At 51.9% G+C, this 19,068-nt stretch overlaps 6 protein-coding genes across 6 annotated transcripts; 5 read left to right on the top strand and 1 right to left on the bottom strand.

Annotated features, from left to right (window-relative positions):
* Positions 1 to 4,178: 4,178 nt before the first annotated feature.
* On the top strand, positions 4,179 to 5,384 carry BP01DRAFT_289319 (lytic polysaccharide monooxygenase auxiliary activity family 9 protein; the record flags this gene model as incomplete). Its single annotated transcript, XM_025571573.1, has 1 exon — positions 4,179 to 5,384. The coding sequence occupies one exon, from the start codon at positions 4,179 to 4,181 to the stop codon at positions 5,382 to 5,384; it is 1,206 nt and encodes a 401-aa protein (XP_025434447.1).
* Positions 5,385 to 6,376: 992 nt separating this feature from the next.
* BP01DRAFT_333883 (putative RNA binding protein Ligatin/Tma64) lies at positions 6,377 to 8,761 on the top strand. Its single transcript, XM_025573136.1, has 3 exons — positions 6,377 to 6,519; positions 6,601 to 7,474; positions 7,530 to 8,761. The coding sequence occupies exons 1-3, from the start codon at positions 6,499 to 6,501 to the stop codon at positions 8,627 to 8,629; spliced, it is 1,995 nt and encodes a 664-aa protein (XP_025434446.1). The 5' UTR covers positions 6,377 to 6,498; the 3' UTR covers positions 8,630 to 8,761.
* A 104-nt stretch (positions 8,762 to 8,865) lies between these two features.
* Positions 8,866 to 10,822, bottom strand: BP01DRAFT_312454 (tRNA maturation protein LHP1). Its single transcript, XM_025572482.1, has 3 exons — positions 10,683 to 10,822; positions 9,327 to 10,599; positions 8,866 to 9,244 (listed from the first exon to the last, which is right to left on the bottom strand). Exons 2-3 carry the CDS (start codon positions 10,409 to 10,411, stop codon positions 9,127 to 9,129), a joined length of 1,203 nt encoding a protein of 400 aa, XP_025434445.1. The 5' UTR covers positions 10,412 to 10,599; positions 10,683 to 10,822; the 3' UTR covers positions 8,866 to 9,126.
* Positions 10,823 to 11,856: 1,034 nt separating this feature from the next.
* On the top strand, positions 11,857 to 14,289 carry chsD (chitin synthase D; the record flags this gene model as incomplete). Its single annotated transcript, XM_025576666.1, has 6 exons — positions 11,857 to 11,907; positions 11,961 to 12,127; positions 12,192 to 12,207; positions 12,241 to 12,417; positions 12,448 to 14,007; positions 14,251 to 14,289. The coding sequence occupies 6 exons, from the start codon at positions 11,857 to 11,859 to the stop codon at positions 14,287 to 14,289; spliced, it is 2,010 nt and encodes a 669-aa protein (XP_025434444.1).
* Positions 14,290 to 15,196: 907 nt separating this feature from the next.
* hsp88 (Hsp70 chaperone Hsp88) lies at positions 15,197 to 18,036 on the top strand. Its single transcript, XM_025574231.1, has 5 exons — positions 15,197 to 15,325; positions 15,428 to 15,459; positions 15,524 to 16,964; positions 17,022 to 17,330; positions 17,387 to 18,036. The coding sequence occupies exons 1-5, from the start codon at positions 15,251 to 15,253 to the stop codon at positions 17,669 to 17,671; spliced, it is 2,142 nt and encodes a 713-aa protein (XP_025434443.1). The 5' UTR covers positions 15,197 to 15,250; the 3' UTR covers positions 17,672 to 18,036.
* Positions 18,037 to 18,158: 122 nt separating this feature from the next.
* On the top strand, positions 18,159 to 18,790 carry BP01DRAFT_148659 (uncharacterized protein). The gene has a single exon (XM_025570613.1). It carries the CDS (start codon positions 18,351 to 18,353, stop codon positions 18,681 to 18,683), a length of 333 nt encoding a protein of 110 aa, XP_025434442.1. The 5' UTR covers positions 18,159 to 18,350; the 3' UTR covers positions 18,684 to 18,790.
* The last annotated feature ends 278 nt before the right edge of the window (positions 18,791 to 19,068 follow it).

Genomic DNA, 19,068 nt, shown 5'->3' with positions numbered 1-19,068 from the left:
AAATCAGAGCGATGGTCGGAGTTAGCGAGGTGAAAAAGTTTGGGAGGCAATCGTGCCCAAGATCGGTCGGAAGAATTGAGAAGGAATTAAGAGGTTAAGAGAGGAGGCTGACAGTTGTAGTGATCGACCACGGAAAGCCCCGTAGATAAGCCAAACCTGGAGAGAGTGGGAGAAAAGGGGGGGGGGGGTGTGGGAGGGAGGGTAGTAGATGTGGGTGTGGAAGTGTACAGTAATAATAATGAGAGAGCGAAGGGAGAGGGAGAAACGGACAGAGTGAGTGAGACTCAGTGTGAATAATTATTACTGTTTCTGCCTACCAGTCAAAACCACTTAGTGAGTGAGTGATTTAGCGGCTGGATTCCATTCAGTGCCACTCAGTCCCTCCATGCCTTGGCGGTGAGTCAGAATGACGCTAATCCCAATAGAGGAATTGGACTGTCAGGAACCGGAGTAACTAAAGCTACCAGGTTCTTATTGGTCGAAAAGCAGCAGTAGGCGGCCGGTCTGCTTTGTACCTCTTAGTTCCAGTTCCATTAACTTATCTCTGGTACAGGTTCCTATCCATTACTGTCTAGTAAGCCTGCTATATGGCCAATACAACCTGTCTCTTTGTAACTTATGCTCATTAATTGCTGGGCATTGTGTTGTATAATTGGGTTACAACTTGGACTTTCCATACCCGTTAATGGAAGGGGGAATTGATGATGGGCTCACTAACTAAAGAAGATCATCATCCATCCACCTGCATCCCGCCATCCCTTCCCCGTGTGAAGCAGAGCGTCCCCGTCCCGAGCAGGGCCATTGTACCACAAGATGACTTATTTCCGCGATGACGGCTCATTAATCAGAAGTGCCTAGATTTTGACCTTAGCATTGCGTATCACGCAGCATGGACCTTCTACCGGACTTGTGCTACTACCCAGATGACTTCACGGTCGGCGCTTGGTGCCCTCATCGACTATCTTACGTTCCAGTCCAGAGCAGCAGAAACGTGCTGGATTCCTTGTCGCTATCGCGTCAAGCCGGATCTAATGCACATGAAACCTGGGTATATATTGGTCAGCAAGATGCTAACGGTCAATGACCACCAGCGAACTACGCGGCCAAGAAAGAGAGGCAAACAAGCGAAAACGTTTCGGACCAGTCCGGGTGCGAGTCTCCTTGAGCTATGGACAGCAACCTAGCATACCTCGTGCGGGGATGCTAAGATATAAAATAAGCACAGGCAAGTCGGCCCGCGTGAGATGCTCTTACCCAGCTAATCACACGGCGTCTATTGTTATCATCACGCATTAGCAGCTCATACCCCCGAAGTACCCCTCATCAACCTGTGCCGCATCCAAGCCCTGTCAGCCCTGGATGGTCGGCGCCTATCATCCTTCTAGACGTGGTTGGATAGTCATGCTTCAATGGTCGGGCTCTAGACCGGTCTTCAATCAATAGATTAGGTCTGCGCTAGGCTAAGGGTACATTCGTGAGTTCCATCTGGGCATTTTATCGGAGAGAAAGCAAGGCCTTCTGTGCTTGATATAGAAAGAATGGAGGCTTGAAAGTCGTCTTTGTCTTCCGCATATGCTGGTATGGCATGCTGTTGATATTTTAATCATAGTGGCTTGCAACTCAGAATATCCAATATCCAGGTATGTTTACTGTACAAGGAATAAATGACTCCGCCTATATGCTAACCATAACAATTGGTTGGTAAGAAGGAATGTTTCTGGATGTATGAGGCCATGTCGCGAGAAAACTTAGCCCCAGTTTAGGGCTTGATGGTACGCCACGGTGATTGAGACATCACCATAAGTTTTGTCGTCAGCTATGACAAAGCTGTATAAAAATTCGCTTATGGGAAGTGGCTGTATCTTGAGCATTTGCTACCTTACAGATAGATTCGCCGCCACGGCGCATGGACGTTGCCATGGCCCTGCACAAGTGCGTGTTTGAAATTGAGGATCGACCCCATGTGAGGTCGGGGATTCGACTATATCAGTAAAAGCCAATTAGTGTCAGGAACGAAGCTGTCGCTTGTAGGGTCAATGGCTCCTTTCTCAAGACGAATCGGTTTCTCCTTGCCGAATTGTCGTACGAGATCTGAAGCTGCAGGGACATAGGCCTTCCGACCATACTGTCTCACCCGACTCGGCTTCTCAAGTTTCACGAAGCGCGAGCGCGTGTACACATGGTAGATGCTGAGCAACATAATAGAATTCGACAGGCGTGACCGACACCGACAGGAGGGGTGCTGCTTTATTTACCAAAACCCTGCTCACAATCCTCTGAAGGAGTATTCATCGATGGCGGGCCGTAACCTTGGCATCCCACGAAATCGACAATCCGCAAGGTGTATCCAGGCTCGCGGCTAGATTTTGTCAGAGAAATACTTCACACAATCTCTATGAGTATGCGCAAGTGAGACAATAAGCTTTTTAGGGGTGAAAGAAGCCTCCTCATAACGTTCAGGAAAAGCTTGGTTGATGGACTGGAGACAGCCAGCCTGGCAACGGTCGAAACCTCCGCCGAAGATTGTTTCAGGTAAATTGACCTATGGCCATGGTACCGTGCACTCTACTCCGTACACCCTCGTGGCCCACTGGGAGCAAGGAGAACGAGAAGGGTGGGCGAGGCAGCGACTAGACCATGATGGTAGGGGCGTTTACTCCGTGTAAAAGGTGTTTCAACTTGTTAGCGACCCTTTACATGACCCTGCATGGAGCGGTAGACCCTGAGACGTTAGTTGTCCTTGTACCAAACCACGCAGAACGAACTCATCAATGGCTTCTCGTCTTTGGAGAAGAGGCTGGAGTCGGCATAGGAGTGAAACACACGTGTTGAACGAATTTGAGACAGTTTGCAATGCCAGCCTCCAGGGCCTAAGAGTCTGAGACACATAGAGATGCAGGAATTGGGAGACGGGCCTTTAAGAAACGAATTGCAATGCTAAGACCAGATTGAAACTCTCCTTGCAATCTCCATCGACAATCTCGATCTCGACCTGCTCGAAGGACCGCGCGCCTCTAATTAATTAGGGATGTGACCAGATGGCGCCATTTAGCCGGAAAGGTGGATCATGCACCGGCTCACAAGCCGAGGGACCTTTCTCATGCATGCGCTGTAACACTACGGAGTAGAAGCCTTTCCTATTATTGACCAGCCACTTTCAACTCCAGCAATTTTCTGAATAAATCATGATAGAGTCAATCAAGGATAATCGAGGACAATGACATCGCAGTCGATTGTGGGAAACACGGCTCTGATACTTACTGTACAGAACATCGGTAGGGTAGCTGGGCACGTGGCTGCCGATTGAGCAACGCCAGGGTCTCATCATCCATGTGAAGACACGATTAACTACGATCATCACAACAACCCACACCACCACAAACCACCACAATACCTTATCGTCCCAAGGAATTTGAACGACGTCGTCTTCCTCACAAAATTTCCAGACTTCATTCATGCCTTGATTTCTGGTTGGTCACAATTTCCCGCGACTCTTCAGAAATGGCATTTCTTGGCAGGGCGGACTTGGAGCAGCTTGGCTCCTTGTTGAAACTCGCTTTGTCGCAGACGGCCGCCAGAGCACCGGCGCTTGCAGCTCCACTCGCTTGTTAGGGTGAGTAGTTAATATCCATCGAGACCTTCTGATGTCGCTCCGACCTCCCCTCTCCAAGCAACGCTAAGTCAAAAGTAGTCTGTGTTCCTGGGAATGTCTTGACCGTTAACGCCGGAACCCACAGTTGCGTTGACGCTTAGTGGTCCGGTGCCTGTCTTTCATCAATCTCAGACTTGCCTTGCTGCGATGACCCTATCCCCATTAATATCGAGCATCCGATAGCCACACATGGAGTGGAAACCTGACAGGTGCCAAGGCAATCTACGTGTAGCATGGCCGGCTGCAATGAACCTTTCAATTTTCTGGCCTCGGCGACTATCCGGTCTGAGCTCTTCTGGCGGAGCCTCGATGATTGCGACAATACAAATATAAGAGGGCGTCAAAACCACGAGTCTGAAGCTTTCTTCATTCTTCCCACCAGCTTCTCATTCCTTTCTTTACCTGGGTCTTAGAACCTTCCATTCTCTTCCTTTCCTTTCCAGGCTTCATTGATTGAAGACCGCTTCACTTCGTCACTCTTTCCGTCTTATCAAAATTCACATTCACGCTGTGCGTTGATCTAAAAATGTCTGTCACTAAGCTTGCTGGTGTTATTCTCGGCTCGGCCGCTCTCGTTGCTGGTCACGGTTACGTGTCGGGTGCTGTTGTCGATGGAACCTACTACGGCGGTTACATTGTCACTTCATACCCCTATGAGAGCGATCCCCCGGAGACTATTGCTTGGTCTACTGAGGCTACCGACTTGGGCTACGTCGATGGTACCGAGTATGCTGAAGCCGACATCATCTGTCACAAGAGTGCTAAGCCCGGTGCCATCTCTGCTGAGATCAAGGCTGGTGGTACCGTTGAGCTCCAGTGGACTACCTGGCCTTCTAGCCACCACGGTCCCGTCCTAACCTACCTTGCCAACTGCAATGGTGACTGCAGCAGTGTCACCAAGACCGACCTCGAGTTCTTCAAGATTGATGAGAGCGGTCTCATCGACGACACCGACCTCCCTGGTACTTGGGCCACGGACAATTTGATCTCCAACAACAACAGCTGGACTGTGACCATTCCTTCTGACATTGCGGCTGGCAACTACGTCCTGCGCCACGAAATCATTGCCCTCCACTCTGCTGAGACCAAGGATGGCGCTCAAAACTACCCTCAGTGTCTCAACTTGAAGGTTACTGGCGGTGACAGTCTTGCTCCCTCTGGTACTGCTGGTGAGAGCTTGTACAAGGACACTGACCCTGGTATTCTTGTCAACATCTACGAGACTTTGACTTCCTACGATATCCCCGGACCCGCTATGTACAACGCCACCTCCACCTCCAGCTCTTCCAGCTCTGCCAGCTCTGCCAGCTCTGGCTCATCCAGCACCGCCGCTGCCTCCAGCAGCTCTAGCACCACTGCTGCCGCTGCTGCCGCCACCAGCGCTGCTTCTTCCGTCGCTACTAGCGCTGCTTCTTCTGTCACCTCTGCTGCTGGCTCCGTCATTACTCAGACCGCTACCGCAGTTGAGACGGATACCGCCACTGCCTACCAGACCTCTACTGAGGTTGAGCAAGTCACCGTCACTGGTAGCGCTCCTCAGCAGACCTATGTTGCCACTCCCAGCAGCTCCAGCTCTGCCTCCAGCAGCTCGAGTGCTTCTGTGTCTAGCACCACCAACCTTACCTCCTACTTCGAGTCCCTGAGCGCTTCTCAGTTCCTCAGCGTTCTCAAGGAGACCTTCAGCTGGTTGGTCAGCAGCAACAAGGTGCACGCTCGTGACCTTGCCCACTAAGCGCTATGTTTTGGTGTAGACTATAGATCGATTACACTTTTTCAATATCTCTTATAACAGCCGTTGGCTTTCCCTTTCATTGTGATTGTTCTGTTCAATCCGGGTCGGGCATCCCACTATGTATCTATAAAAACAATTCAGAAGCACTGGGTATCAGAATGTTCTGCTGTAATATTGGTATGGTTTTGTTTTTGTATTCAACTATATTCGTAAAGCTTTCGGACTCGCAACGACTGCATCTGAGGAGAGGCCCATAGAACAATCGAGGATCTATGCTCCGATTGAGAGGCAGCCTTCGCGCCCTCGACGAAGAAGTGAGGAAAGAATGATGCGGATGGTCACTTGCCCGGCCAATCCCTCCGACGCGGCGTCCATCCATCGACCTTGACTCTACCATCAAACCGTTCACATTACAGAAATCAGCCAACTCGATCAAAGCACACTTACCACCTACTCCCCGTACGAGCAGGGCTACCCCATTATGCCTCCTGCGCAGGACAAGAAGTCCGACCTGTCCGACATCGAGCCCAATTCAAAGTTCCAGTCTCGGTGGCTCAAGGACGCCGGCTATGACAATCTCTTCAAGTTGGGACTTTGCTACGGTGAGAAGATATATGAGAAGGAAGGACTTGAGGAGACCAGGAACATCCTTAAGGCTCTGCCAGATATGGACCAGGAAAAGTGGGAAGAACGCCAGAGGGAGAAGAGCAAGTAGCAGATCTCACAGACGGGGGACTGCACTTTGCGGTGAGCTCAGAGGGGCCCCGTGCTTCATTCAAGGTGCTGATGATCTTTCCTAGCACAGTTTGATGTTGCGGGAGGGGTCGATGCACTGGTTGCGAGCAATATCCTGGGATGTTTCAGTAATGTAAGAGTGAAAGCCAGAATTGTATGTCGCGATGATTCAATCTAAGGCGGGCCAAAAGCGGCCGATTGTTGTTGCGGCAGTCAACCCCCATTTCCCCACCATCTCATTCAAGTCCATCCCTCCACTCATTCTTTCTTTTCAATGGTATACCTTTTAATGCCACACCTAATTTTGGAATGATACACGAGCATTAGGTTTCTCTTCTGCATATACTCAAAATCTCCCTGTATCTTTTCCTCCGCCGCCATGTTCAAGAAGAAGCCCACTGTGACTTTACCCCTCCCCCGCATTCTCGGGTCTCTGAGTCGCTTGCTTAGAATTCGTCACTGACCATTCTGATGATGATAGATCAAGAACCTTGCACCTCTGCGGTCCTCTGATCGCAGAAAGATTGCCGATCAGATCATCGCCGATTACAAAATCGAAATCCCTTCTAGTGCGCCCACCGAACCCAGCGGTGACGATGCGGCCGCTCCCAGCAGCGCTTCCAACCCGGCGGCCCGAAATCTCACCTCCATCCGAAATGCCCTCCTTCCTGATAACTGCCTGTCTGCCCGCTTCACCACGACGGCCGGCCCCCAGCTTCGCGAGGTTCAGGGCACAGTCTACGTAGGAACGCATCCTGGGGGCGACGAGCGCGTCCTGTGGTTCAAGGTCGACCATGGCCCCGGCGCCGACGGGCGCCTCTATCCGACAGTCTACACACTTTGGCACAATGCAGACCTAGTACCCCTGCTTCATACTCCGGGAATGGTGATGCAGAAACTCCAGGGTGGGGCGGATCTCATGACTCCCGGAATTGCCAACGAGCCGCCCTTCGATGAGCGTGCGGTCAAGGGTGCGGTCGTCGCCGTGGCTGATCTGGAGAAGTATACCGTGCCGCGGTTCGTCGGCGTCTGTGAGATTGATATCTCGGCTCTGGGAGAAGTGCAGGGCGCAAAGGGTCATGCTGTCCGCGGACTCCACTGGGAGGGCGACGAGCTCTGGGCTTGGAGTTCGTCGTCCAAGCCTGGCCAACCGGCCCCCGAATACTTGGAAGGTTGGGATGATGTGGAGGTGGAGAATGACAGTGGCGACACGAAAGAAATTGAGGGGGCCGTGGATGACCTCAAGTTGGATGAACAGGCCCCTGCCCAAGCGGCAGAGGATGACGAGCCGTCCACTGAAGCGCCCCCGGTGGAGGAAGAGCCTGCCGAAGAAGAGAAAGAACCCACGACCAAAGGTTCGTGAAGCTAGCTTCTTTCATAAATGCGTTACTCCATTCTAATGTCTCCCAGAGATTGATGAAGCTTTTGAGAAAGCCTTCCTTTACTCGTTATACAAGCTCAAGCAAGACAATCCCTCCGCGCCCAACCACGGCTTGTCCTTGCCTGTTCAGCCTTCCGCGCTGGTTTCGAACATGATCACACCCTATCTTCCCATCTACACCCCTAAGCAAGCTCAGTTCTACCAGATCAAGAAGACCAGCTGGAAGAATGTCAAGAAGTTCATCAAATACCTCGACAAGCAGCGCCTGGTCAAATCCAAAGACCGCAACGGACAGGAGACCGTCATCCTGGACGTGGACTTCAACGACCGACGGGTCGAGCAGTTCGTCCCTTACCGACTAATGTCCAAGAATGCCATCGAGAACGCCGGTAACAAACCCGCCGCCTCCGGTGCTGGTACTGGTAGCAACAAAACCATCGCCTCCGACGGCGACCCCTCTGTCGGCCAGACGCTCACGGTGCAGACCCTCTACCGACCCACGGGCAAGCTGGCGCCCACCATCTTCCCGGCCCTCTCCAGCACCCATCCCAACAACTACTACAAGTACGCCGACGTATCCAGCCACCTGGACCAATACCTGCAGTCTCAGAGTCCGCCGCTCATTGACCCCCACAACAAGCGCATCGTCAACCTCAACCCCTTCCTTGCCAACACCATCTTCACCTCCCCCTCGTCGGACGACCGCAGCACCCTCGCCCGTGGCAAGACCACCCGCGACGCGCTCCTGAAACGCCTCGTCGACGATCACGGCCTCATGACCGCCCACTACGTGATCCTGAAACCAGGCCAGTCCCTAGCCAGCGTCAAGCCCAAGGCCGGCGCCGCTCCCAAGGCCACCATCACCCTCGAGCGCCGCACGGGCTCCAAGACTGTAACCAAGGTCTCCGGCCTCGAGGTCTTTGGCATCATTCCCAGCTTGCTGGCCGAGGAGCTGCAGAAGAAATGCGCCAGCAGCACCAGTGTCGCCCAGGCCACCGGCGCTGCCAAAGGCGTCATGGAGGTGCTGATCCAGGGTGACCAGCGGCGCGCTCTGGAAGAGGCCCTCTCCCGGCGGGGACTGCGGACGCAGTGGATCGACGTGGTGGATAAGACGAAGAAGAAGAAATAAAGTGCGAGTTGCTTGCCGTACCGTTTTTGCATGTATCGCAGAGCCGAACGATACTGGTTTGGAGGAGATTAAGCGACACCGGTGATTGTATATACAATGCAGCTTCACAATCTAGTTTGGACTGGAATGAAGACCACACATAGCAGATGCCCACCTGGCAGAACATTTATGCTAAGCCACGCACATCTATACAACGATTTTCACTGCCTACAAGCCTCTAACACAAGCCATATATTCATGTCTGGGAACCCAAGTCCATTTGGAAAAAAAGCTAAAGTATAACAAGCAGCAAAGAAAAATAAATAGGGGGTAAATATACAACGCCATTATGGTATGGTCTTCTTTCTAAATCAAGGAGAAAAAATTTCGAGCCAGGCCATGCTTTTTGTTTTTGATCCCATCCCACCTTTCATGAAAATAAGAAATAAAAAAGGGAAAAAGAGGTGTCAGTGTTTTCCCTGATGTTGAATTTTGTTTTTGGAAGATGTTGACTTCTTTTACTCCTGCTTGGCATCCACCTTCTTGGCGGGGTGGTCGCCATTGGCACCGTCTTCCTCACGGGCGCGCTTCTGGCCGGAGGACTCGTCGGTGGTGCTCTGGACAACGGGGACACCGCTGATAAGAAAGATGTTAGCATGAGGTTGATATAGGGTTGCGCGGGGATCCTGGAGAAGTGACCAAAAAAAAAAAGACTTACCGAGCATCCTTCTGAATCTCCTTGGGCTCTTCCTTCTTCTCGCTGGATCCATTCTTCTGGTCAGCGGCGCGACGATCTCTCCAGTCGCCGCGCTTGTTATCTCCGCGTCCGCCACGGTTGCCACCACGGCCGCGCCCACCGCGGTGACCACCACGTCCACGGCCGCCGCTGGGCTTGATGCGGCCGGCCTCGATCTCGCGGGCCTTCTCCTCACAGTAGTCCTTCTTGCTCTTAATGAGCAGGTCCTGGTCCTTCCACTTGGGCTTGGGGTCCAGGGCGAGGAAGGCCTGCTGCTTCTCCTCGGACTCGAACTCGACAAAGACACTGCCCTTGAATGTCTTGTCGAAGGCGCGGCGGAGACGGATGGCGTTGACGGGGCCATAGGGGGCAAAGAATTCCTCAATCTCGAGCTGGGTTGTAGGGCCCTCCTCGCCGAATCCCTTGGCGTAGACGCTGCGGTTCATGGCCTTGTCCTCGAACACGCGGACCACGGTGGGGTTGTGGTTCTCGGTCACGGTCTCGGGGAGCGGGGTCTTGCGGCGCACGCAGGTGTCGTTGTCGGTGAGCTCGAGGGTCTCGGACGACTTGATGGCCTCGACAATGGCGCTGAAGGGCTGGAAGCGGCGCATGCGCTTGAACGAGTGGAGGAGCTCGAGGGAGACGGGACGGTTGCTGCTGCCGCCGACCTTGGACAGCAGGAACTTGTCCATGGGGAGGTTGGAGTCGGAGAAGTAGAATTCGACCTGCTTGCGGATCTGCACAGGGTCGCTGGTCACCTCCTGGCTGGAGGGGTCGAACTTGACGTTGTTGCGGTAATTGGGACGGCCACCACGACCCTGTTGCTGCTGCTGCTCTTGCTTCTTGGCCTCCTGCTTCTGCTCCTCGGCTTGCGCGGACTTCTCGCCCAGCTTGGCGGCCGCCTCCACGATACGGGCCTCCTCGGCGGCCTCGTCGACCTGCATCTTCTCCTCGGTGGCGGGAGCAGTAGCCTCGCTGCTCTCGCCCTTCAGCTCGGCCAGAACGTTTTGGACATCCTTCTCGGCCTCAGCATTGGGCTGGGCAACGGGCTTTTGCTCGTCAGACATCTTGAAGTGTTGTGAGTAGGGGTGTGAGAGAGGGTCGTTCGGAAGAAAGAAAGGATACTCCTCCTGTAATTGAATGATTATCAGTAACGGCGAACACGAGGACAGGACTGTGATGCGCGTGCAGGGTGGTAAGCGAGGATAAATAAATTCGAAATCTCTCGCTGGGGGGGTTCGCGATACGGATCAGTCTGGCCAATAGTGATCGGATGTCCGCGTGCAGCAGGAGTGGGTGGGGACAAAAGTAGAATAAAGATTTGGAGTGAATGCTTACCTGTGAAGAATAATGTAAAAGCACGAGATGAAGAAGACTTGAGAAGAAAAGAAAAGAATAAGAATTCGTTCACAACCAGGAGGTCTTTGCTAGTAAAGAGAGAAATAAAATAAAATGGAGGGAAAAAAAAGGGACTCGAATTTCTGCCTCAGCTGAAGGACGGAGCGGCGGGGGAAATTTTCTGAGCGCCCGCGGAGCTGGTGCCACACCCTTGAGGCGGCCTTCTTGAGGCCTCAGGCAATAATATGTGGCGCATGAAGCATACTGAGCGACTAACCAGTCTAGGACTATACCACTATATACCGGTACGACCGGGTCCAGCGGCCTGGACTTGGTTGGGATTCGAGATTGAATTCCGACATCATCTCATCTGAAATCAAAGGATGAACTTTGTATAAGCCATTGCTTTTCATTGTAGACTTTTGGCTCGTTCCAAATCTAGCTTCGAACATTATCAATCTGTAGAAATACCCAGGCTCGTGACAGACTACTACTAAGCGATGGTTGTACATACTACAGCCTTCACATGATGAACGCATTCATCGGCCCTCCAGCATGATATACCATTCTGACTTGCCGCAGGTAATGGGAGGCCATGATTCTATAAGAAATACCATGGTTGTGCAATATTGAACCTCGACACAATTTTACATCTTCAAGTTGAATGTCACGGCTACTATGATCACATTATACTAGTAACTATCCAGAAGATGTGGCTTACAAACAATACTATCTTTCACAGCTCCTGAGACAGAGAAAGAGATCGCTTTCAGTCGTGCTTATTCTTCTCAATCAGTCTACAATGACTCCTGCAACGCCTGCTTACCTACCGGCGTCAGTTGCACCTGCCTTTCTCGCACATGTCCTGGCAGCTCTGGCCTTGCTGGGTTGCCAGACCTGCACACGACAATGGGCTTGACATACAGACCAGGTGCCGCTGCATTTACGCTTATCATTCCAATGCATATACTCTACGCTCTCGAGCTTGCATTAGCATTGCTGCATATTATACAGAATTGATTCTTGCGCATGGCCTCGGCTACCGAAGAAATACGGCCTGCTCAGACAATGACCACACTCACAGGGCTCTCAACTGAACTGTTAACCTGAAGCCTTACTCGGACAATCTCTGCTGTTCACAGACAAATACCTTGAGCTTTTGAGATACCTAATAATGGCGGCGCGTGGGCAATCCGTGAATCTCGGGCCATGGCCTACGAAAGATGTACTGCGCATCCCATGTACCCATGGTAGAGCTGTGACTGATTGAGGCTATAGATCATCTATGTCTCTATTCTTGGACCCCTGCTGATTGCCGCTTTATTGGAATGGATATTATTCCTTGCCGCCTTCATATACTGTCTGGTTAAAGTCTATAGAAAAGCAGATCACTGGAGCATCAGAGTCCTAGCGATCGTTATGATTGTACTTTTCACCTTACTCAGGTAAGTCGGTTTCGATGCTGACTTTATTCTATGCCTGACATCATCTAACTTGTCATGCGCCCAGGGGGGTATTCTTTCCAGTCATGATCGCTATCCTTCCCTTGCCAACGCAGATAACTCGCTACTTTTCGATGAAATTGACTTCGATTCTCCAATGGTTTGCATTTTGGACATTCTCGGTCCTTCTAGTGATACCATGGCTATTTTGCGTCAGTCGACTCATCACAAATTCTGTGGGAAGAACCAAACGCGTCAAACAAGCATTGGATGACCGGACTGCGCCTAAGACGGTTATAGTGATGCCGGTATTCAAAGAAGAGCCTCATGTGCTCATCAAGGCAATTGACTCAGTCGTCTGCAGTGATTATCCTGCATACTGTATTCATGTATTCCTCTCATACGATGGAGGCAATGTCGATGAGCCTTACCTTCAGGTTATTCAACATCTCGGTATTCCAATTTCTTTAGAGACATACCCACAGAGCATTGATGTGACATACAAAGGCGCAAGAATAACAGTATCGCGCTTCAAGCATGGCGGTAAACGGCATTGCCAGAAGCAAACTTTCAGACTCATCGACAAAGTATACTCGGAGTATCTCAAGCGTCATAATGACCTCTTCCTTCTATTCATCGACTCCGACTGTATTCTCGACCAGTTATGTTTGCAAAACTTCATGTACGACATGGAATTGAAACCAGGGAGCAAGCACAACATGCTAGCAATGACTGGCATTATAACATCGACCACAGAGAAGAACTCTCTCATCACAGTCTTGCAGGATATGGAATACGTGCACGGGCAGCTTTTTGAACGTTCGGTCGAGTCTGGATGTGGTGCTGTGACCTGTCTACCAGGAGCACTGACAATGCTGCGATTCTCGGCTTTCCGCAAGATGGCCAAATATTACTTTGCGGACAAAGCGGAGCAGTGCGAGGACCTCTTTGATTATGGGAAGTGTCACCTTGGCGAAGACCGATGGTTGACACATCTTTTTATGATAGGCGCAGCTGAGCGTTATCAGATTCAGATGTGCACCGGTGCATTCTGCAAGACGGAGGCCGTTCAGACTTTTGGTAGCCTTTTGAAGCAACGACGTCGGTGGTTTCTTGGATTCATCACTAACGAGGTGTGCATGTTGACTGATGCCAGACTCTGGAGGCGTTATCCGCTCGTGTGTTTGGTGCGCTTCATGCAAAATACCATTCGAACCACCGCTTTGCTGTTTCTGATCTTGGTTGTTTCGCTCATCACCACTTCCAGCAAGATCGAAAACCTTCCCGTGGGCTTCATTGCGATCTCGCTAGGCCTTAACTACCTGCTGATGCTGTACTTTGGATTGAAACTCAAGCGGTTCAAAGCTTGGCTCTATCCGCTGATGTTCATTGTGAATCCTTTCTTCAATTGGCTTTACATGGTGTATGGCATATTCACCGCCGGTCAGCGCACATGGGGAGGCCCCCGAGCCGATGCAGCAAAAGCCGACGAGTACACATCACCGGAGGAAGCAGTAGAAAAGGCTAGGGAGCAAGGTGATGAGCTCAACGTCATAGTTGATACGTTTCGAACGAAGATTGACGAACGGGGCGTCCCCGTCCGCCCAAGCATGAAGATCCACGGACGCTTGTCGGGTGCACCGCCGCTTCCTGACGATTACCGTTACCTCCACAAACCAGAAGACCTCGAGTCCGCGATGGTCAAGTATATGAACCCCCTTCCAGGAGTGCCGCGGATAGGGCTGCACCCGTCCTACTCATTAGAGTCGGTGGCAACGACAGATTCTGGCACCAATTCAATCTGTCTCCCGTTGCCCGTGGAGAGCCTAGTCAAAGGGCAAGAGCACGCCAAGCACCATCACAATGGTGGTACACTAGGGCATGTCGAGTCAACAATGGAGACGATACCCGGCTACAAGCCTGAAGTTGCAGTCTTTGGATCGCCTCTGCCATCGTCTGAGGATCATGAGCGCGGCCTAGTGCGGCATTCAAGCAACCAGTCACAGCCTCCAGCCACATACAGCACCGCGAGTGAGACAGTAGACGAGACGGCTGAGTGTCGGAACTTCATGCCCAGTGGACCTGGCATAAGAACCCCAGATGTTTGTTATAATCCCTTGGCCCAGCACTATGGTTCCGGCCCAGCCAGCGCGGGGCTGCGGTGAATCTCGAAAGCTAGCTTGTGGGATGCCATTCATTCTGTAGCTTCTGCATGCATGAGTTCCTAGGTACGGAGATGCCAGGCCGATCCATACATTGGTGGAACATGATATTTGTGCATGATCAATGGCGTCTCCGTACTTCAAGGTTGACATGCGCACCTTTCTTTTAGTAGTACTATTGTGAATGTCATGTTTCTCTGTGAAGGTAGTAGCTCCAGGCCCAAAATGTGTAACTGGTCTAGAGAACTTCATCTTCACAGACTACTGCCGTTAACAATGCTATAAAACTTTGAAGTATATAGTAAGGTACCTAGTTCTACTTAGTTAATTACCTTCGGTATACTCAGCACTGAGCTGAGAGCTTGCGGCAGAAGAGAGCTGAGTAGCCAATGGCAGGGCGAGTAAAACTCTGATTTATCGATAAGCCCCGCCGAGGCGGTGGAAGGGGAACTGCCAGGCGGAGAGCAGGCGGTGATGGCGCGGGAGGGCTCGAGGAGGCGCTGGAAGGTTCGATGATGAGCTTCTCTTCCATCACCAAACAATCTTCTGCTGGTTGAGTCAAATTCCTCTTATTTCTATCTAGATGACCGCCTGCAATCACGCATAGCTAGACCCTGCTGTAACCATCCAACCATTTAAATTAATTCAAAGCTCTTGTAAAAGAATATTGATTGATACCCATCTCTCTTGCCGCCGTTGCCCGACATTTGACGACTTTACTTCAGTCTTGGGAGCCACACCCGTTCAACCTCTAGAAATTCTTCCCTACCTTTTCTTACCTAACACTGACCGCCCGATAAGTGGCGTGGCTGCAAATTCTCCCCCTCTGTTCCTCTCCTAACCTCACCCCCTCCTCCCCCCCATATTACTACCACTACCAACACCTCTTTTTTACCTTCTCTCTTCTCTCGCCCTCCCCCCACCTACATCTCCTCCCCTCCCCCCCCTCCCCTCTCTCGCAACAATGTCTGTCGTTGGTATTGATTTCGGTGCCCAGAGCACCAAGGTCGGTGTTGCCCGTAACAAGGGTATTGATATTGTGCGTATATCTCTTTTACTCTGCCCCTCCGTCTTTAGCGTTTGCGGAGATTCCATATTTTCCACCACAGAGACTAACCGGTTTTTTCTTCACCATGAATAGATCACCAACGAAGTTTCCAACAGATCTACCCCGTGAGTTGACCCATTAGTTTTGTCGTCATCAGCCGCATCAATACTGACTTGCTTGATATTATAGTTCCCTGGTTGGTTTCAGCGCCAGAAGCAGACACATCGGTGAGGCCGCGAAGACCCAAGAGACCTCCAACCTGAAGAACACGGTCGGCAACCTCAAGCGTTTGATCGGCCGCTCTTTCAGCGACCCGGATGTCCAGATTGAGCAGGAGTACAGCACGGCTCAGATCTGCGATGTCAATGGTCAGGCCGGTGTCGAGGTCAACTACCTCGGCAAGAAGGAGAAGTTCTCTGCGACTCAGTTGGTCGCCATGTACCTGACCAAGATCAGAGACATCACCGCTAAGGAGCTGAAGCTCCCCGTCTCCGACGTGACCATCAGCGTGCCCGCTTGGTTCACCGATGTTCAGCGCCGCGCCATGATCGATGCCGGTGAGATTGCTGGCCTAAAGGTTCTCCGCCTGATCAACGACACCACCGCCACTGCCCTCGGATATGGTATCACCAAGCTGGATCTGCCCGGCCCCGAGGAGAAGCCCCGCCGTGTCATGTTCGTTGACATCGGTTACAGCGACTACACCGCCTCCATTGTTGAGTTCCGCAAGGGTGAGCTCAACGTTAAGGCCACTGCTTACGACCGTCACTTCGGTGGTCGTAACTTCGACAAGGCTCTCACCGAGCACTTCGCCGACGAGTTCAAGGAGAAGTTCAAGATCGATGTCCGCTCCAACCCCAAGGCCTGGTCCCGTACCTTGGCCGCTTCCGAGAAGATGAAGAAGGTCCTGTCCGCCAACCCTGCTGCTCCCATGAGCATCGAGTCTCTGATGGAGGACGTTGATGTCCGCTCCATCGTCAAGCGTGAGGAGCTGGAGGTCATGGTCAAGCCCCTCCTTGAGCGTATCACCGTTCCTCTTGAGCAGGCCCTCGCTGAGGCCAAGCTCAAGCCCGAGGACATCGACTCCATTGAGATGGTTGGTGGCTGCACCCGTGTCCCCGCCGTCAAGGACGCCGTTGCCCAGTTCTTCGGCAAGAACCTCTCCTTCACTCTCAACCAGGATGAGGCCATTGCTCGTGGCTGCGCTTTCAGCTGTGCCATCCTCTCTCCTGTCTTCCGTGTCCGTGACTTCTCTGTGCACGACATTGTGAACTACCCCATTGAGTTCACCTGGGAGCAGTCTGCCGACATTCCCGATGAGGACACCAGCTTGACTGTCTTCAACCGCGGCAATGTCATGCCCTCCACCAAGATCCTTACCTTCTACCGCAAGCAGCCCTTCGACCTTGAGGCCCGCTACGCCAAGCCTGAGATGCTCCCTGGCAAGGTCAACCCCTGGGTTGGCCGCTTCTCTGTCAAGGGTGTCAAGGCTGACGCCAACGACGACTTCATGATCTGCAAGCTTAAGGCCCGTCTTAACTTGCACGGTATCCTCAATGTCGAGTCTGGCTACTATGTTGAGGACATGGAAGTCGAGGAGCCCGTCCCTGAGGAGGGTGAGAACGGCGAGGTGAGTCGATTTTTCCCCTGTAGATTCTGGAATCGACATGAAGACTAACGGATTTAGTCCATGGACACTGATGCCAAGGATGGCGAGCAGCCCAAGAAGACCCGTAAGGTCAAGAAGCAGGTTCGCAAGGGCGATCTGCCCATCTCCTCCGGCACCACCGGCATTGATGAGTCGCTCAAGAACACTTGGACTGAGCGTGAGAATGCCATGTACATGGAGGACAAGTTGATCGCCGAGACCGACGAGAAGAAGAACGAGCTCGAGGCCAGCATCTACGAGCTCCGCGACAAGATCGACGGCATCTACGCCGAGTTTGCCAGTGAGGAAGAGAAGGAGAAGCTGCGTGCCAAGCTCATGGAGACCGAGGTTAGTTCATATCCCATCCTCCCTGTGACCCGATCATCATGCTAATGCGTCGATAGGACTGGCTCTATGAGGAAGGTGAGGACACCACCAAGTCCGTCTACGTGGCCAAGATGGATGATATCCGCTTCATTGCTGGTCCTATCATCCAGCGCCACCGCGAGAAGGCCGAGGCCGAGCGCCAGGCTGTCCTGCAGGCGCAAGAGGAGGCTGCTGCCAAGAAGCGGGCTGAGGCCGAAGCTCAGCGCAAGGCTGAGGAGGAGGCCAAGAAGGCCGAGGAGAAGGCTGACGATACGGAGATGAAGGACGCCCCGGCTGAGGGCGAGGCCAAGGCCCAGGAGTAGATGTCCTTCTAGGTGGGTGCGCCACTGCCCTAGAGATGTGGCAGGTGCAGTGTGTTGGCAATGTGGTCACGAATCAATACAAACATCTTGATCCCCCGTGTTATCTTTTCATATTTTCTATTCTTCTTATTTTTTTGCGTGTCGCCGAGAATCGGCAGGCTCTTGTGATGTAAAAACGCCCTGGGTCCGAGCCACTTTTGTTTTCCCGATGTCCTGACATTGCTGTTCGGTGCGCTTTCGGCGGAGCTGTTGGTGGTGCACAGGGCATGGAAAGCAGAAGGGGATTAAAAGACATAGATATGATATGGACCCTTGATAGACGTTCTGAAGGAAACAAGTATATGACTGGTTAATTACTATTGGCAATCGCGACTTGCTTTTTCTCTAAGACGGCCGGGACACCGTGCCATTGCCTATTTATGGTATTGGAGCAGCAAGCAAAGCAAGCAAAGCAAGGGATGAGCGGGATGAAGAATCATGTGACCCTGCATTCTTCTGTAGTACTTGGTAAAGTCAAGTCCTGCGCAGGAATACGAATACGAACAAGTGTACGGACTAAAAGTTATCGGTGCTCAATTCTCACTGCTTTGGGAGGCAGGTCTGCGGGAAGTGGATAAGGTAGTTAGTCGCTGGGAGTCTCGTCGGAGTGCCAAGCGCCAACTTGGTCCAACATCATCGAATGGGCAGCATGTATGCATCATCCTGTACGCAGGGTTCCCTCCATTTTTCGTTTTTCTTCCCCTCTTGTTGCTCTCCATGGATTTGCCAAGAGAAACAGCCGAAGCAGGAATGGAGTTGTCAACTTGACCCTGTCCTATCCGCTGCAGCAACCGTTTCCCTAGAGTGGAGCCCCTTTTTTCTTTTTTCCTTTTCTATTTTTTTGGGGGGGGTTGCTCGGTGCGGTGGCGGTGGATGGAAAAGGGACGAAAAGGGGAGGTGGGGGGGGGGAAAAACACATCTACCAGTACGGGGGGTACTTTTTCAAGGACCTTTCAATATGAGCTCAAATTGACATACATCAAAAAGAGGAGAAGGGAAGTGGTAATTGCTAAGCAAGCTCATGTCTCAGGTGGCGTTGGATTTGAAAGGCTCTGACTCGTACAGAGTAGTAGAAACAGATCAACCGGGAGGGCGGGATATGACCAAAGATTGTGCAACTCAATGAATTCACTGGTAGTTATACATAATGCTGTGCTGTGCAGGGGCAGGGTGGGCAAAGTTCACTGGACACTAAGGCAAGGCCCATTCGAAACCCTACCATAGGCTTAGTCATGAACGAGATGATGTGATTGTCACTGCATCCGAACCCCCATGGCTTGCTGTGTGGCTGGCTCTAGTTTTTGAGTTGTGTGTATGATACGGGGGCGGCAATTGTCCTATTCATGTTTTATGTTTTT

Source organism: Aspergillus saccharolyticus (assembly GCF_003184585.1).
Source record: "Aspergillus saccharolyticus JOP 1030-1 unplaced genomic scaffold BP01scaffold_4, whole genome shotgun sequence".
Lineage (NCBI taxonomy): Eukaryota > Fungi > Ascomycota > Eurotiomycetes > Eurotiales > Aspergillaceae > Aspergillus > Aspergillus saccharolyticus.
This window is presented reverse-complemented; position numbering and strand designations above follow the sequence as displayed.

Excerpts from the sequence above, each read along its gene's own strand:
- BP01DRAFT_333883 (XM_025573136.1), top strand. The coding sequence starts at position 6,499 with ATGTTCAAGAAGAAGCCCACT. Across the intron at positions 6,520-6,600 it reads TGTTCAAGAAGAAGCCCACT|ATCAAGAACCTTGCACCTCT; the intron begins GTGACTTTACCC and ends TGATGATGATAG. Across the intron at positions 7,475-7,529 it reads GAAAGAACCCACGACCAAAG|AGATTGATGAAGCTTTTGAG; the intron begins GTTCGTGAAGCT and ends AATGTCTCCCAG.
- BP01DRAFT_312454 (XM_025572482.1), bottom strand. The coding sequence starts at position 10,411 with ATGTCTGACGAGCAAAAGCCCGTTGCCCAGCCCAATGCTGAGGCCGAG. Across the intron at positions 9,245-9,326 it reads GAGATTCAGAAGGATGCTCG|CGGTGTCCCCGTTGTCCAGA; the intron begins GTAAGTCTTTTT and ends CTTTCTTATCAG.
- hsp88 (XM_025574231.1), top strand. The coding sequence starts at position 15,251 with ATGTCTGTCGTTGGTATTGATTTCGGTGCCCAGAGCACCAAGGTCGGT. Across the intron at positions 15,326-15,427 it reads GTAACAAGGGTATTGATATT|ATCACCAACGAAGTTTCCAA; the intron begins GTGCGTATATCT and ends CACCATGAATAG. Across the intron at positions 15,460-15,523 it reads GTTTCCAACAGATCTACCCC|TTCCCTGGTTGGTTTCAGCG; the intron begins GTGAGTTGACCC and ends TTGATATTATAG.
- BP01DRAFT_148659 (XM_025570613.1), top strand. The coding sequence starts at position 18,351 with ATGGGCAGCATGTATGCATCATCCTGTACGCAGGGTTCCCTCCATTTT.